Below are 17,357 nucleotides of genomic sequence, written 5' to 3' on the forward strand. Positions count from 1 at the left end.
CTGTTATTAGGTGAGTAAATGTTTAGATTGTTATGTCCTCTTGATGACATCATTACTAAAAGGACTTCATCCCTGGTGATATTCTTTCTTTAAAATTTATCATGTTTGATATTAGTGTGACCATTACAGCTTTTCTTTTTGATAAGTACTTGCATCCTGTATCTTCTAACATCTCTTGTTTTTAACCTCTTTGTGTCTTTGTACTTAAAATGGGTTCTTTGTGGGCAGCATGCAGTTGGGGAAGATTTCTTCTGTTTCAGTATAAAATGCACCACCTTCTCTCCAGACCATTTTCAGTCCTACCTCACGTGATTCTTCTTTACACTTGGGCAAAGTGGGGTCTTGCATTTTTATCCACCCTCTGCCCTTTAATTGGGGGTGTGCAGACCATTTGATCTGGTCATTGATACAGTTGGGCTTAAAGCTGCCATCTTGCTGGTTTTCTTTGTTCTTGTTCACCTTTTTCTGCCTTTATTTGGATTGACTGCAGTTATGACTGTTATATTTCCTTTACTAGCTGTGACCATTTTTTTTTGGAGAGGTGCTTTAGATTTACTGTACGCAACTTCAGCTTACCACAGTCTGTCGCCACATAGCGTTACACCATTCATGCCTAGTGTAAGGCCATACTGCCTGTACTTCCTCTTCCCCACCAGTCTTTGTTTTTTGACATGTGTTTTCTTAGTACATGTGATATACACTTCTCCATAATTCTTATTTTTGATTTAAACAGTTCTCTTTTAAAGAGATTCAGCATAAGAGAAGACTCTTTTCTATTTCCCTATATGGTTCCCATTTCCTGTGCTCTTCAAATTCCATCTGGTATTTTTCTTCTGCCTTAGGGGCTCTTTTAATAAATATTGCTTTTAGTGTGGGTCTGATGGTGAGGATTATTTTCAGCTTTTGAATATCTGAAAACATCTCTGTTTCACCTGTTTTTGAAGGACATTTTCATGGGGTGCAGCACTGTAGGCTGGCAGTGCTTGGAAAGATGTTGCTCACTGTCTCCTGGCTTGTGTTTTTCCCACTGAGAAATCTGCTGTCCTTATTTTTGTCTTTCTGTGAAACTATGATGTGATTTTTTTTCTTCTCAACTGCTATCTTAAACCAAGCTTTAAGCAATTTGTTTAAGTTGCTCACGTGTAATCTCCTTTATGTGTTTTTTGAGCTTGGAGTTCATTGACCTAATTGGATCCATGGTGTATAGTTTTCATCAACTTTGGGAAATTTTAAGGCCTTATTTCTTCAGATATTTTCTGTGTCCTGCCTGCACTGCTGTCTGGAACTCCTCGGAGCAGTCACCGGGACAGGTGGGGCCCTTGGGTCATGATGTTCATGAGAACCAAACTTTCACATATTTTGTCTGTTTTAACTGTTTTGTGTGAGAAAGTAGATATGATCTTTGTTACCTGTTTTAGCTAGAAGCAGAATTCCGATTGTCCCCAGGGCACATTTTAATTGTCAGAACTGTATTGGAAGCTTTTGATTTAAAATAAATAATGATAGTATCAATAGCTAAAATCTGGACGCTTGCTCCGGGCTGGCCCTGACGCTGTGCTCTGTCTTCAGCTGGTTCATTATTACGACGCCCCTGCATCTTCCACAGTGCCATTTCCCCATCTGCACCCCCACTCCCGAAAGTTAGGAAGTGGGTGGAGAGAGGTCAGGTAACTCGCTCAAGGTCACATCTGTAGTAACATGGCCGAGAATCTGGCCTGGAGCTCGGGGCCTCTGCCCTTGGGCACCGTGCTGCAATGTCATCCACAGCCAGTGGGGTGTTTCCGGTGGGCCACTCACAGATCCAGGGCACAGAATCCACTGTGGGCTGCAGGCAGAGGGCCTGGGCTGAAGGACACAGCCAGGCCTCCCCTCCATCCCCTGTGAGTCACAGTCACCCTCTGAATCAGCCAGAACATGGGCTAGCTGCCCTGTGACTCCTGGGGCTACCTTTCAAGCCCCGCACCTTTCCACCTACTGTGTGTCCCTCCATCGATGTTGGTGGCTTCCAGAAAGAGCTGGTCTATTAGAACATGGTCTGGATGTGATGTGAACCCACTTTCTGGGGTCATGGAGTGTGCATGCAGCATTGGGTAGCTAATATGGGAGCAGTCAGGAGGGCCCAGTGTAGGGCACACTGGGTGCCGTGGCTGGGCTGTGTCCCTGCCAAAAGGCAGTCTAGAGTCCTGACGTCCAGAGCCCCAGAGCGTGGCCTTGTTTGGAAGTAGGGGAGCTGCAGATGCATTAGTTCAGGTGAAGTACTGGAGTTGGTTGGGCCCCTAATCTGGGAGCACTGGTGTCCTTCTAAGACGATGGCCGTGTGAAGGCAGACACCCAGGGAGGAGGCCGTGCGGCAGTGAAGGCAGGGTGTGCCACCATGCAGCTGCCAGCCCAGGGGTGCCAGAGATTGCCAGCAGCCGCTAGGAGCTGGGAGGACTCAGGGAGGACTCCCCTCCTGGTTTCAGGAAGCCTGACTGACACCTTGGTTTCAGATTCTGAAACTTCCATGAATCCGGGACTGGGAATGATAAATTTCTGTTGTTTTAAGCCACCCAGCTCGTGGTATTTTGTCGCGGCAGCACGAGGACATGAGTCTGCTGGGATGATACTTTCTTTCACATGCATTCTGTCCTGAAGCGAAGCCCGCTAGGTGCTCGGGCGTGGGGCGGGGCGAGCCGGCAGTGCTGTGAGGACCCTGAGCTGCCTCGCATTGGTCTCCCTGGTGCACTGATGGTTTCCACCGCCGGCTCAGGGTCCGAGCCCAGCAACACATGGGGGACCCCAAGCCCTGCCACGCCGTCCCCTGCCGCTCGCCCATTTGGTCGTGCGGTTCCTCAGTGTTTACTGCCTGGCTTTGTCCGTCTTTGTATGTCCCCGATTCCACTAGTCAAGCTTCAGTTCTTTCACCTCAGCAGACAGACTTCACAGAGGAGATTTCACATGCTGGATTGCTTAGGGTTTTTGGTTATAAGCAGTAAAAAAAAAAAAACAAAAAACAAACTTGAATGATTTAATCAACAACAGGAACTTGCCACACTATTAAGGGAAAAGATGGCAGGGAAGCCTCAGAAAGGCCTTGAGCCAGGGTAAGTAGGAGCGTCCTCTCAGTTTCTTCCCATATCCTGATGATAAAGGTCATACCCGCACATCACGGGAAGTGCTTACAGAGCCTCCCGTGATGCTGAACGCGTGGCGGTGGGAGCTCGGGTGCGCGTCTCTGGGCTCCTCTGCTGAGTGGAGGCATCTGGTCTCCGGCAGAGGGTCTGAGGAGCACAGCTGGCGTCGCGGGCCTCCGTGGCTCTGGGGGCAGGGCCCCGTGACTGGCAGGCCCGTCAGAGCCCCCCGGGGTGGGGAGGGCGGCCTCTGTCACCGACGGGGCAGGAGGCAGCCTTCCCAAGGGGGGCACCAAGAGCTCTTCATGACCTTGGGGAGGCCCTGTGTGCAGTGTCGGCCAAGAGCAGGACACGCGGCGCAGGGGTGGGGGGGTGGGAGGCTCAGGGGAGCAGCTGCAGGGGGGCTGCCCATGTCGCCGCGTGTCTGCTCCCCCGTGGCGTCACTGTGCCTCTGGAATACCTTCCCGAGATGGGCACGGGGTACCTTTATGATCAGAACATGGAGATAAACTGAGAAAATGGTAATTTTGAGGATGGAAACACGGAGAACTATTTAAGGTATAATGTTAAGTGAGAAAAGCTGAATTTAGACTGTGGATAAAGTGAAGGTTCCTGTGGCCAGGATTCTCACCTGGCCCTGGTTGGCTAGCTCACTACACATGTGTGGGCAGTACGTGGCTGTTGATTCTATATAAAGAGCTCCGCCCAGTGCTCTGGGCGACACGGTGACATGGCTGCAAGGCTGCAGGAGAGCAGAGGCTGGAGTGGTGGCAGCGCCGAGGACAGAGTCCCAGAGGCAGAGACCGCCGGCCTGCTGCATTCAGACTCGCTCTGAGTGGACGGGATTCTAGTGATCGACCTGCCACTGTGGAAATAAAGTTGGGTATAACCCTTTCACCCCAAGAACATTCTACTGTCATTTCGTTGGTCACATTGAATCCATAGTGAACTTGCCTGGAGCTGAAACCCAGTGGCAAGACAAGACTTAAACTCTAGGATTGCAACTATGTAAAGTATGAAAATCTGTAGACATAGGCTGGAAGGGAGTGGCCCCAAATGAAAAATGTGGTGGGAGTGGGCTTAAAGAGATTTTTCTTTAAAATGTGTTCCCTTGACTATGCTGAGGTCAAGAAACGGCTGTTCCATCAATGTGTTCTACACATATTCCCACATATTTACTAACAAAGCCCAAGTGGTTTGTGTCAGTAGAAACGATTCCATATGAACAGTTTTGCCTGCCTGCGGTAAAAGGAAGAGTGGAAACGGATCCCGTCTGCTTAGGCGGACGCTGCCTTCGGGTGCCGCCTGTCCAAGCTGACCAAAGCCTCTCTCTCTCCAGCCACGCAGGTCAGCCCCCGAGAGCCGGTGGCAGAGCCCTGCCCTCCTTCCTCCTGGATCACTTGGTCTGCGGGACGTGGCCGGCACGCTCGGAGCCCGCGTGGCCCTGGCCCAGCTCTCCCTGGTGCTGTGCAAGCGTGAGCTGGCGGGACTCTGGCGCCCCGTGGAGCTGTTGTTGATGTGGGAAGTCTGAGCCATTTTGAATCTCACTAAGGAGAGCCGCTGCTAGCAATGAGCTCCCAAAGCCATCCAGGTAAGGCCGGCCCGCCGCTCACTGTGTTGGCAGATGAGTCTCCTTCACAGAAACGAGGTTGCCTGTTGCCTCAGCTCATCCGTGGATTTCAGACCTTTTTTTTCTCTGGATAATGGCCACTGTTGGTTTATGACAGCACCCAGTGCAAAGTAGAGAGAGCAGCCCTGACGAAGATCTCACAGAGATTTGGGGCTGGGTGTTTGACCTTGATGTGCATGCGGACTTGAGTGACGTACACATTTCTCTGCTGCCAGTAAGAAAGAATTGTGCTTTAGGGAGGTAATGCTCAAAGGTCCATTTGTGATTTCGAGCCTTAATGTCTTACCCAGTTTCTCGTTCCTGGGAGCTCGCAGGGCAGTGTTGCTGTGCCTGGGCCTCTGAGCAGAGTCTGAGGAGCCAGAGGTCCTGGGAAGTGTCACTGGCATCTGGGGAAGCGCTCCTGGTGTTTGCGCCTTCTCACCAGGTGCTGCCCCAAAGCATTTCACACACGTTTAATCTTCATACTGCCCTGAAAAATCTCAGGCCTGGAGTGAGGAAGTGACTCTCCTTAAGGGCACAGAGGTAGGAAGGGGCCGGACGGCACTGGAACCCACGTACATCTGGCTGTGTAGCTGCAGCAGGGTGTTGTGGGCACATCCATTTAGGACTTCTGTTTGTCCCCTTGCAGTCACAGTGCGCCCTGGATCACAGCCCGCAGCCCCCCCTCCCGTGTTGCCCAGCAGGCCTGGCCCCTCTCGGAACTAGCCCAGGGAGGGGCCTTCAGGGACTCAGGCATCAGGCCCGTCCTGCCTCCGTGTGAGAGGGAGGCGGTGGCCAGCCTGGCAGATGCTGGGCGTCCTGAGGCACCCACATCTCTGTCAGTGTGGGTCGGGGTCCAGCTGGGCAGAGTGGAGGCAGAGGCTTAGGGTGTGGGTGTCTCCCTTGAGGACTGGCCCAGAACATTCACATGCCTTCCCTTGTCTGGGACCACAGTGCCTTCCCTCAGCCGGGGTCGGAGTCATGTGCTGCTCCGCAGAGCAGGCTTCCCGGTTATATTTAGATAAGAAGGCCTTATTGGTTTAAATTGTCACGTATTGGCTGATAGAAGGTCTAAAACATAGTTAAGAGTCTGGGTCGCAGTGTGAGAGGTAGACTTGGATGCTGTCCTGCTGTGTTCTCCCACTTGGGGCTGCTGGGGTGCCTGGGGGACTGGGGCATGCCTTTTCCTGTGTCTCGTATAGGGCCATGTGTGTACATGGTTTAATAATGTGTGATCATTCCATATGTGGGGTTCTGTGTTTTATTTTTTCCATTTTAATGTAATAGCACCTATTGATGTCATTATGTATATACAACTAACTTGCTTTTGATAGCTGTAGATGGATATTTATGCGGCTATAGAACTATTACAATAGCCCCAAATTGGCACCGGACAATTATTATCCATATACTCTGTACATACACTTCCACAAGCATCTCTGTTGGGCAGATTCCAAGGAGCATTTCTAGGCCGGTGGGCATGCACAGTTAGACCCTCAGGTTTGCTCTCAAATTGCTCAAAAACTGTTTCAACTTTGTTGCAGTTTATGATCCAGATTTCCTGTATTTGCCCCATGTTGGGTGGATTCAGTCTGTCTCATTCTTGTTACAAGGCTGGGGGAAATTGCTAAATTGACATTACTGTATAAATGGGGGTGCACATTTCTGTATGACCTGGTATAGACATAATCAAATCTTATACATGAAGAGGAAGAATATTCTTTCTTTGCTTCTCTTTATTTGGACAGGAGAAGTCTATGTGTACACACTGATAATGTATATAATTTTCTCATTCATATGTAGAAGTGCATGTATGCATTCTCTATATGTTATCTATACATATTAACTCAGTTGAGTTATTTGCATCAGTATGGCTTTATGCTTTTTATGCTCAATTTCTAGGGAAATGTGAAATTTTCTATTAATGTATAGTGTATAATATGCTTTTTACATTATTGGCCAATTTTTGCTTTATATGTTTCAGTGTGTTTTTCAGGGCTTAAAAATTTAGTGGTAGCTAGGTCTTTTAACAAAATATGGTGTATTTCTCTTCCATGTTTCTTTGCCCAAAAGTTTCTTGTATCTCCTAGAAGCATTTCTGCATTTGGTGTCTTTTGGCTGACAAATATTCCTCCTGCCACTTAACCTGAACCTGCTGGGATTCTCTGTGAGGCTTGCCTGGGAACAGCAGAGGACTGGGCATTGCTTTTTCTCCAGTCTTTGCCTTTCATGTGAGGAGTTTGCCCATTGATGTTCACTGCAGTTCCGCCCTGCCTGGTGGTGTGTGGTATTACCACCCACAGACCCCTGCCGTCTCCGTCCCTCTCAGTGGGGTGCAGCCTGGCGTGGGGCTGGTGCGGATGGGGCTGCCTTTTGTGGCCGTGTGCTCGGGGCCTGGAGCTCACTGAGCACGCCTGCCTCTCACTAGCATCTGGTCTCCTTCGGGGCTCACCCTTCCTCCAGAGCAGCCCCTGTGAGCTGGGCAAGGGGCCCGTAGGGCCGGCCCCCGGCAGCCACTGCACAGGCTGCCCATCCTGCCAGCACAGTCTTGGGCTGGGAGTTGGGCCCACCCTCCTTTTCGAGGCTGTTCCTGCTGGAGTGATGGGCTGGCTGCTCACTACCGATTGTGCCCCATCACCTTGATCCCGTGGGATTTACATTTTCTCAGAAATTCCTCCAGGTTTCTGGTCAGTTGATGCTACCATTTTCCCACTGTCTAGCATTGCTGTGAATCCTTTCATATTTTATCATTTTAGCGGATTTATGGGTGAAAGAGAAATAATACCTGAATGTTCACTTTGCTATTTCGGACAGGAGATTTCTAGGTGTTGCCTCTTTTTTCTACCTGAGGAGGCCAGTCCTGCCTCTGCCTCAGGGTCACTCGGACGCACAGTCTTCAGTCCCTCCCGTCCCGCCGGCCTCAGAGCTCCTGCCCAGCCTTGCCCGGCTGCCGCCTGGCGCAGAGCCCACCCACTCTGCACACCTCCAGGGGGCTGGTGCCGCGTGCCCGCGGCCCTTGCTGGCTCTCTTGGGCGCATCCATCCTGGGAGAGCCTGGGGGCAGTCGGCCTCCTCTGACACTCACAGGTTGGCTTTGCTCTGGTGATAAAGTGGCCCTTTTATTTGATGTGTGTAATTTTTCTGTCCCCTGTTTTTCTTTAAAACTCCCTCTGGTGTTGGGTGAGGTTTGCATTATGATTTTATTGCTGTTCTTTCTGAACTTTGCCAGGGCCAGGCCCTGGTTCTCTGACGTAAAACTGTTGGCTGTTGGGGTTTTATTGCTCCGAATAACTATTTCTAAGGATGTGAGCAGCCTGAGGAAAGGGCCTGGATTTATTTAGTCTAAAAGAACTCTTCTTTGATATAAGACTGGCAGAGAGGTTCTGCAATATGCTTATTGCCTAACCCAGTGCTCCAGACCTTTCCCTGCTGGGTATGTGCTGAGACAGGTCAGGATGGGTTTATTAGGACCCAGGCCTCTGCTGTGAAGGCGAGTGCCTGGTACAAGACTGAGGGCCCACCAGCAGGACAAGTGGAGCCTCCTGCCTTCTGCAACTCCCGGTGTTTCCCTCCGGTGACACACTGCAGTCTTGCTTGTGGCTCAAGTGTGCCCAGGATATTGGTCACTTGGCTGGCTTACAGAAATGAGACACTGTCACTTGGCCACCTTTTTAACACCATCCCACCCCTCCAGTGCAATTCACCTTCCTTACAATAATGTTTTGTGCCTGGAGGAGGGTTGATGAGAAGCGCTGTGCATCTCAGGGAGCCCCAGGTGGAGCCTCCTGGGCCAGTGGGGTTACCCAAATGTTGTTGATAAAGGAGCTGATTGAGCAGGACCGGAAAAGAGCAATTCAAGTGTCCTGTCTCCCCCTACATCTTGGTAAGAGGCATGTACAGGGTTAGTTAAACATAGAGTAGCTATTTTGAGGGATACTTGTATATTTAAGATCAATGTTTTAATTAGGGACATTCTTTGATTTCTGTCTGTAATCTTCAGTTTGAAATATCCCATCCACATGAAGGCAGCTGGAAAAGTCAGTGTCAACAGTAATGTAGTGGTGAGTGAGTCTTGATACTATTTGATTTCTTCAAAACATTGTGAGACTGTACCAGTGCTGGAAGTCTGGACACAGCTCTGCCCCCGCTGGCCCGACCTTGGGCCTGGGCGTCCTCAGCCTTCACACTCCTATCTTGTTTGATTTGAATCTGTTTATTGCAGCCAGTTGGCCCCCAAGGTTATTATATTTTAATATAGGAATTATCTCAGAAACATTTTAATGTTATTTAAATCCTGCTTTGCAATGATTGAACGTTTCAGAGACATTGCAAAGTGTTAGGAGGAAATGAATTTTGAGGGCCTGCAGTTAACACAGGGGGGACATCAATTCTGAGCGGTGGGTGACAGGTGGACTGTGCACCCAAGTGAGGCCCTGGGCCACAGAAGGGGGCTGGAGAGCTGGGGAGCTGAGAGTGGCTTTGCAGGAGGCGGGGGAGCCCAGACACAGGCTTTCAGGAGGGGTGGTGTGCAGCTAGCCAGCAGGGTCCTGATTCTTAGGTGAGAGACAGGCATGCGTCCATGCCCTAGAGCAGCCAGTGACAGCTAGAACAGTGTCATGACCTTCCTGTGATGGCTCAAGAGTCCCCAGAGGTTGCCAGGTCCCAGGGAGGTTCTGGGCAGGGGAGCAAGGCTGGCGTCGGGGCATGGGGAGCATAGACCAGTTCCACACTGTGAGGAATACAGGTGTGCTTGAGCGGGAAGGGGACCGGCAGTGGGCTGGGAGCTGCTTTGCCTGCCTCCTCCCACTTTCTGGAGGGGAGCTTTGAAAGGTACCCCATGCTCTGCGCCTGTCCAGTGTGTACTCCAGGCCTGCTCTGGGTGGGTAGCAGCCCAGCTTGTGAACTGTCCCTGTCCCGGGTTCTCCATGCTGTCATTAGCTGGGAGCTTAATCAGTCAAGGTTTGTTCAGGAAATCAGGAAGACATAACGACTTCTTTTTCAATCTACTTTTTTTTTAATCCTCAAATTGTGTTTTGCCTTTAAAAAACCACGAATACTCATCCGTTATGAAGAGCTAAGAAAATTCACTGTCAATGGAGCATGGATGGTTTGTGTTGGCAATTCTCTGAAAATTCTTACACAGTTTGTAGAACATTTGCATGTATGTCCTTTCTTCAAAGCCATTATTGTAGAAATGCAAATTTCTGAGTTCTGAGATGCTGAATGTTGGGTAATTAATGATATTGAAGTTTAAGAATGAACTTCTGGTATGTATTTGACACAGAAAACCTGGTAGGGGGATCATTAGAAGCCATTGAGTGCAGCTTGGCGTGGTACAGAAAGGCTGTGATGGAGGCATGGGTGGTGGGGGCGGGGTGGGTGGGGACAGGTGTGCCACCACCTCCAAATGCCGGGCTGTGCAGGGTGGGCTGCTCGAGCCGCAGATCTGGCTCCATTTAACCATAGATGTTTAAAACTTACAACATCAATAAATCAACGTCGGTTACTCACTTCCTCCAAGTCAAACCCCGCTCAGCTTTCGGGAGGCCCCAGAGACTTCCTTCTGCATTGGGCTTCGTGGTTGCCTCACTTGCTTTGCACGGTAGGCCTGGTAGGTGAGCTGGAACACCACTGTCCTGTCCTGTCGACGAGGAAACTGATACTTCCTGCCGTCCAGTGCATACCTAAGGTCGGGCAGCTAACCAGGGGCCAAGCTGGAACCAGAATTGATCCTCTGCCCTTGAGGGACATGTGCCCCTTGCTGGCTGGACGCTGGGTGCACTAGGCCCAGTTAGGAATTGATCCTGTCAACTGGCATGGAGCCCCCAGGCCAGGCAGAGGCACCAGGCCCCCTGGCACAGTGTGGTTCCTGTGGCGAGCAGGGATGGCGGGGGGCATGGAGGCCCCGGAAAGGGCGGGTGAGGTCGGGACGCGTTAGTTGTCTGGGAAGCAAGGCAGGTGCTCTCCTGCCCAAGTGGGGAGCAGAGGGCGAGGCCCTGGGCCTGGAGGTAAGCACCTGGGGTTACCTGGAGGAGACGAGCATCCGGGCACAGGGTCTGAGCAGGAGGGCTGTTGCCCCTACATCCACAGGGTCTGTTTGCCTCTTGGTTCCAAGAACCTGTGGACATGGAGAAGGGATCGTGGGCCTTGCATCCCCTGCCTCCTCTCCTGGGACACATGCTTGTGTCCCATCAGTTTCCAGAGGGTGGTCTTGCTGTTGGATTTCTAGGATTTTGGCTGCTTACAATGTGTCTGGAGTATGTTTCTGACCTTCTCTGAGCTTCTCTTTGCCACGCCTTGGGAAGTTGGGGCTGAAAGAGCTGGTTGGGTGGCTGGCACTCCACATTCATTTGGAGATTTGGGTTGAAACTTTTCACTTCCACTTGGGAGCCTTTTATTTCATAAGAACATGGTAAAAAATGGACACTTGCAGGAAAATGACAAAAAGCAAATGAGGCAGGTAACTCTAAACTTTGGAGAGTCATTATCTGGCTTTGTGTTTTTCAGCCACATCATCAGCTGTTCAGGACATAGACCTTTAAGAGGAGTGACGAGCCTTGTGATGGAGAGAAACCGCAGCTCGCTGCCCCCTGTCTGACCCTCCCCTCATTTCCCCTTCCTCCAGAGCAGGCGGGAACAGAGAGGACAAATCCTGCCTCTCGGGATCGGGCCGTGGTCCTCAGGAGTGTGGCCGAGCCAGGTGGCGAGGTGGCCGCTACCCTGGAAGACTGCCCTGGGGTCACAGTTCCAGCTGTGTTAGGGTCACGGGCGGCGTTCGATGGCGGCCTTTGTCCCATTCAACCTCAAGCTGCCCACCACCCTCAGCCCCCATCGTCCTCCCCACCACGGTGTTCCTGCTGCTGTCACTTGACTGGGGTGGTCCGTGTCAGGAACTGGAGTATTCAATGCTGACATGCAACCTCGGAGCCTGTAGGATTTTAACATGAAAAGTGATGTTCAATGTTACAGCCATTCTCTAACTTTTACTAATAGTGTTTCCTGTTGAAAGGACTCACTTAAAAGTACTGTTTTTTAAAAATACTTAGCTATCTTACATCTATTTATTTTTGTTCCATTTCAAATAGCATTTGTAAAGAATTATGTAAAATTGTCTAAGCATCTTGATGTTAATTATTTAGTAGCACTAATTGGGGTGTTTGTTTTCTGCGCGGAACAGTATTCTCCTAGGGCTGGAGTGAGCCCTGACTGGTGTGCAGCTCCGATGCCGAGGTTTTGTCACTGTTTAAGTCACTGCCTTTGGTACCTTTCCTGGGGGATCTTCGTGGTTAATGGCAGTTTATCATTTGAAACTTTAAATTCTTAGGCCTTTTTTAGAGGGTTGCTCCTTGTGATCTGGTGATTCAGGTGCTAAAGCAAAGAGAATACCTTACATTTTAAGAGCTAAGGATTCTATCTGGGTTTGTTTGCATTCATAGCCAAGTTTTTTCCTTTTTAAGTACATGTGAACCTTCCTAGGAAGTCACTTGCAGAAACTGGACTTTTATTACAACCACGTGTCTCACTGATTTGTGGATTCAAAAGGACTTGTGAGATGCTGCTATAGTTCAAAGTCCCATGGAATCTGTTCTCAGCACATAGGCTTTCTCGACGTTGTAGGAACATTTCTAGGCTGTTCACACTGGGTACAGTCTGGGGGTGTATTTGGAGGAAGTTCTCCCCTCCCATACTGGAAGTGTGATCCAGTATTCTTGACACTTTCACTTCCATGTTCACAGGACTCAGTCTGCATCAGGGGCTGATTCATAAAGCCCGCATCCCTGCATGGCCCGGCATACAGAGCGCCTCTGCTCGCCAGTCCTGGCGCCGCCTAGCCAGCATGCCTGCCGTCCGCACGTGGCTGAACACGGCCGGTGGGATGGGTCTCTTGCATGTGGGTCCTCAGCTCTGACTGCTTCAGTTCAGTCTCATTGAAAGGATCAGAGAAAGGGAGGCAAGCAGGGCCTGTGGGTTTCTTAGGTAGCAGTAGATAGAGTTTTTGGAACATTTGAAAAGGTGTCGGAAGACCTGGAGACGTGGAAAGTGTCTGGGACTATTAAACAGTCTGCTCTTGCGTCTTTCTGTGCTTTGGCCCCTGGTGTCTCCTGGTCAACGGTAGCATTTTGTAAGACATCAGTTCTCATGGAGGTGCGGGAAGGGTGGATGGGACTGTGTCCACACCAGCAGGCACGTGGCACAGGTCAGCTCTCTGAGGCTGGCTTGGCGCAGCTGTGATTCTCGGCAGGGCTGGGGGTGTCCTGGGGGTGGGGAACTGCAGCGCCTGGAGGTGACACCTCCTGGAGCTGGGAGATTGCGTGCCCTGGGCGGCTGCAGAGACTGTCCCAGCCAGGTGTGACAGAGAAGACGAGGGGTGGGTTCCCACTCCTGCATATTCTACGTCCAGCCTTCCTGCCGGTTTGCGTCCCACCATGATACACCTGTGCTCAGCTGGCCGGCACCTTTCCCCAGGGTGAGACTCACATGGCCTCGGGGCTCTCGCCTGGATGTAGACGTGACTGTTGGTTCTCGGCTGGGCTTTCCTTGAAGTCTCCATAGGGTCATAGGACTTGACCCATGACAACTAGGGGCTAGCATGTGTCTTTGCGTTTGGAGGGGTCACTGCTTCTGCTGTCACATGGCTCCTGTAATAAGCGCCCTTGGTGGACCAGTTTGCAGGGAGGCAGCCTCAAGAATTGTAGTTCCAGATGAGTGGTGTTTTTAAGGCCAGTAGATTTGGGGGGACTCCGGGCCACGGCAGGCAATCCTATGGGGTGAGTCTGCTCTGGCTGAGGAGTATTATTTCAGATGTCGGTACTGTCTGTGAGAAGAAGAGAGCCCCTGGGTCTTCCTTAAGTTGCTTGCATTTCCGGGAAGAATACTATTAGCATTTCTCAACAACTTCCAGTTCTGGAATATTTGGGCTTCAGTTGGAGGAGGGGCCCAGTGAGTAGCTGGGCGACCGCAGTTCTGTGCCCTTGACCTCTGTGCTGACCCTGCCATCCCCTTGAACGAGTGCCAGTGGGATTTCTTGGCGTCCCTGGTTGTGTCCTGATGGTGTGCCATGTGGCCTTGTACCAGGCCCTGGCCCTCCAGAAGGACACCTGGCTGACCACCTTTTGCCTTCAGGCTGGCACCTGTGTTGAAGCTTGACAGGAAGTTGGTGGTGTGGCAGATAGGCAACTTGTCTTCCTCCCTTGAGAGGCTCCTACTGAGGCAGTGGGGAGAAGGGTTCTAGGTCGGGTGGCCCTGAATTTACAGCAAAAACTCAGACCCTTTGACGACATCCACTGTGAGCCCAGCCCGGCCTGCCCACCACCACACCCCACCCCCGGCTGGTTGGGCATGCTCCTCCTGACCTGGGGTGGTTTGGGTCCAAGAGGGCAGCAGGTTTCCTGTGCCTTCGTGATTCCTTTGGTTGCCTTTCAAGTCAACTCCACGCACTCGTGCATGATGGAAACGCTCTGTCCCCAGGGAGCTGAGACCAGGCTCCTGGCAGACTCAGCATGGCGCAGGAGTGTCCAGCTCTGGGCCACGCCCCGAGGGACATGAGAGTCCCACTCCAGAACCTTCCACCGATGGCACTTGAAATGCCCGCCACAGCTGAGCCTCGCTTTTGCCTTGGGCGTTTGTGGGATCTCCTGGGTTAGCTGAGCTCCTCTCATCAAGTGTGTTGGTCTCTGTCAGTTCTAAATGTGCGTCAGAATCCATGGACATCCATGGCACCTGCAGCAGATTTAGAAAACTGCCAGAAAAAAATAATATGAATTTATTTTCTCATTTTTATATAGTGATGTGTAAATCTGAGCACCAAATTCTGGCTTTGGATTTGAAACACAAACATGAATAAACACTGGACTTGAATGTGACCTGTTACTTAGCACCCGCTTAGGGTTGCAGGGAGACACCCTGGGGGGTCACGTGGGGACAGGTAACACAGATGCAGCTGGAGTGAGGACCACCCACCTGGGCGCTGTTTCACTCAGCTCTTCCTTGGTACAGGCCTGTTTGTGAGCAGCCTGGGCACCTGGCCAGTGGGCGGGGCAAGTTGCACCTTTCTCCAGGGCCATCCACACACCTGTGCTGGGACCCTTCTCAAGCTCTTTGACCAGAGCCCCTGGGGTTAGAATCTGAGGGGTTTGCTCTCCTTTTTCCTTGCTCTTTCCCCCTGCAGAGATAGCAGTGTGCAAAAACGAGCCAGCATTCCTTGTTGTCAGTGTTTGTCACTTGCCCCAAGCCTGGGCTGGGCCCAAGCTGCTGATTAAGATTCTGTGGTCCTCTGCTGAAGCTGTTGTCCTGCGGGGCTCACACTATTCCTGGAAGGCTTGTCACGTGCAGCCAGGCCTCGGGGGTACATCTGGTCTCCTCTGCCGCTGTGTGTTCGGGAGCAGCGTTGGTTCTGGGCAGATGTGTGGGTGTGCTGCTCACTCGTCCTCTGTCCTGGAAGCATGTTGGGAGTTTGGAGGAAATGAAGAGCCACGAAGTGCCAGGCGTGGCCAGTCACCCTGTGGGTTAGGGTGGCAGCATTGCTTTGTCCCCGGGCTGCCACGTTGAGGCCTCCTTTTGTTCATGTTCAGGAGCCTCCTGTTGGAGAGGAGGTCTTCAGCCTCTGGCAGAGTTTTCTGTCGAGGAGGGAGGTGTGCCAGCCTGGACGTGGGCCCGGCCGGGGCAGAGCAACGCCAGGCCTCCCGGAACCATGGTGTCTGTCATGCTGGTGGGGACAGCAGAGGCGGGGACTGAGGGTCAGAGTTCCCAGCACATTTCTATGATGAGAGCGGTTCTTTACCACACGCTCGCCCTCCCGTGACCGAGCACCAGAAACCCTCAGCCTCCAGGGAGGCGTGTGCCGGGCTGTCAGAGCCGCAGGGGAAGGCGAGTCTGAGGAGCTCACAGCCACGGGCGGCCCAGGGAGACGCGGCGACCAGATGTCATGTGTGACCCCGGATGGGAGAAGGCCATTAGGCCAGACCCAGGAAAGCTGAGGGGAGTCCTGACTTGGGGTATATGTGTCACTATGGGCTCGTTGGCTGTGGGCAGTGTACCCCGGTTACTGAGAGGTCAGGCTCATTGACGGTGGGCAGTGAACCCCAGTTACTGAGAGGTCAGGCTCATTGGCTTTGGGCAGCGTACCCCGGTTACTGAGAGGTCAGGCTCATTGGCTGTGGGCAGTGTACCCCGGTTACCTGAGAGTTCAGGCTCATTGGCTTTGGGCAGTGTACCCCGGTTACTGAGAGGTCAGGCTCATTGGTTATGGACAGTGTACCCCGGTTACCTGAGAGGTCAGACTCATTGGCTGTGGGCAGTGTACCCCGGTTACCTGAGAGTTCAGGCTCATTGGCTGTGGGCAGTGTACCCCGGTTACCTGAGAGGTCAGACTCATTGGCTGTGGGCAGTGTATCCCGGTTACCTGAGAGGTCAGGCTCATTGGCTGTGGGCAGTGTACCCCGGTTACTGAGAGGTCAGGCTCATTGGCTGTGGGCAGTGTACCCCGGTTACCTGAGAGGTCAGTGAGGGAAAGTGGGGGTTGCTAGCTGGTTGGGGGTTGAATATATGGAAGCTCTGTGGTGACTATTCAGTATTTAATAAAATCCGTTGATAAAATGAGCTAAATAAATCCATAGATACTCTCTTGCTCGCTCTCCTCATGAATGGTAGTGTGCTGTAGACCCTTCAGCACCTAGCTTTTAGACTTTTTCCTTTGGGAATTATTCTAAATTAGTACAAGACCAGTTCTCTTTTTTATGGCTGCACACATGGACGTGATGCCATTCATTTAACAAGTCACCATTGCTGGATACTGAGTTTGTTTCCAGAATTTCCGCTGTTGCTGCTATAAGCAGGGCTGCCCAAGAGCTCCTGTTCCTGAGGGAGCTTTTTATCGAGGTGTAAAGAAGTCCAGTAAAGAACACAAACCCTGAGAGCCTTGCTTGAAGAATTCTCACTAAAGGAAAACACCATATGCTGCGCAGATGAAGAAATGGACCCTCCAGTGCCCCGAAGCCCCTTTTGCATCCCCTCTTGGTCTCTGCACCTTCCCGCCCCCTGGGAACTGCCTTTCTAACTTCTGACACCTTGGGTTAGTTTCTCCTGTTTCTGAAATTTATATAAGCACAATCATAGAATGTTTGCCCTTTTTGTTTGGCTTCTGTACTCAACAATATGTTCATGGAATTTAGTTTGCTCATTTCCATGGGTGTATAATATTTCAGTGTATGAACATATCACAATGTGTCTGTTCAACCGTTGATGACATATGGGTACTTTCCAGATTGGGGTTGGATGCGATACTACGACAGCATCCTTGTGTGTGTCTGTTGGTCCACATGGTATGTGTTCTTTTTGATAAGATGTGTGTGTACCAGTCACTTTTCCAATTGATTATACCCATTTCTGCTCTGCCCTTGCCATTGCTTGGTGCTCCCATTCTTTTATTCTGGCCACTGTGGTTTATCTGTGGTTCCCTGATTACTGAAGATGCTGAGCATCTTTCTATATATGCATTGAGCGGCTAGATGTCCTCTTTGGTGAAGTGCCCATTCAAGTCTTCTGCTCGTTTAAAGAATTAGGTCATCTTTATTTTTCTTAAACTAATTTGTAGGCATTATTTATATAGACAAGAGGTGAGTCCGTTGCTGGTTATTTCCT

General features: G+C 51.1%; 1 protein-coding gene across 3 annotated transcripts in view; it reads left to right on the top strand.

Moving 5' to 3' along the window:
• The window catches only part of HDAC4 (histone deacetylase 4), a 286,681-nt gene that overhangs the window by 29,882 nt on the left and 239,442 nt on the right, over positions 1-17,357 (top strand). For 2 of the 3 annotated variants that reach the window (XM_057503363.1, XM_057503365.1), the window contains exon 2: positions 4,450-4,701. In XM_057503363.1, the coding sequence (XP_057359346.1) occupies positions 4,680-4,701 (22 nt within the window). In that variant the 5' untranslated portion in view covers positions 4,450-4,679. The remainder of the gene's footprint in view (positions 1-4,449; positions 4,702-17,357) is intronic. The other variant, XM_036901195.2, reaches the window with a different exon arrangement.

The sequence above is a fragment of the Manis pentadactyla genome, chromosome 6 (genome assembly GCF_030020395.1).
Source record: "Manis pentadactyla isolate mManPen7 chromosome 6, mManPen7.hap1, whole genome shotgun sequence".
NCBI classification, from domain to species: Eukaryota; Metazoa; Chordata; class Mammalia; order Pholidota; family Manidae; genus Manis; species Manis pentadactyla.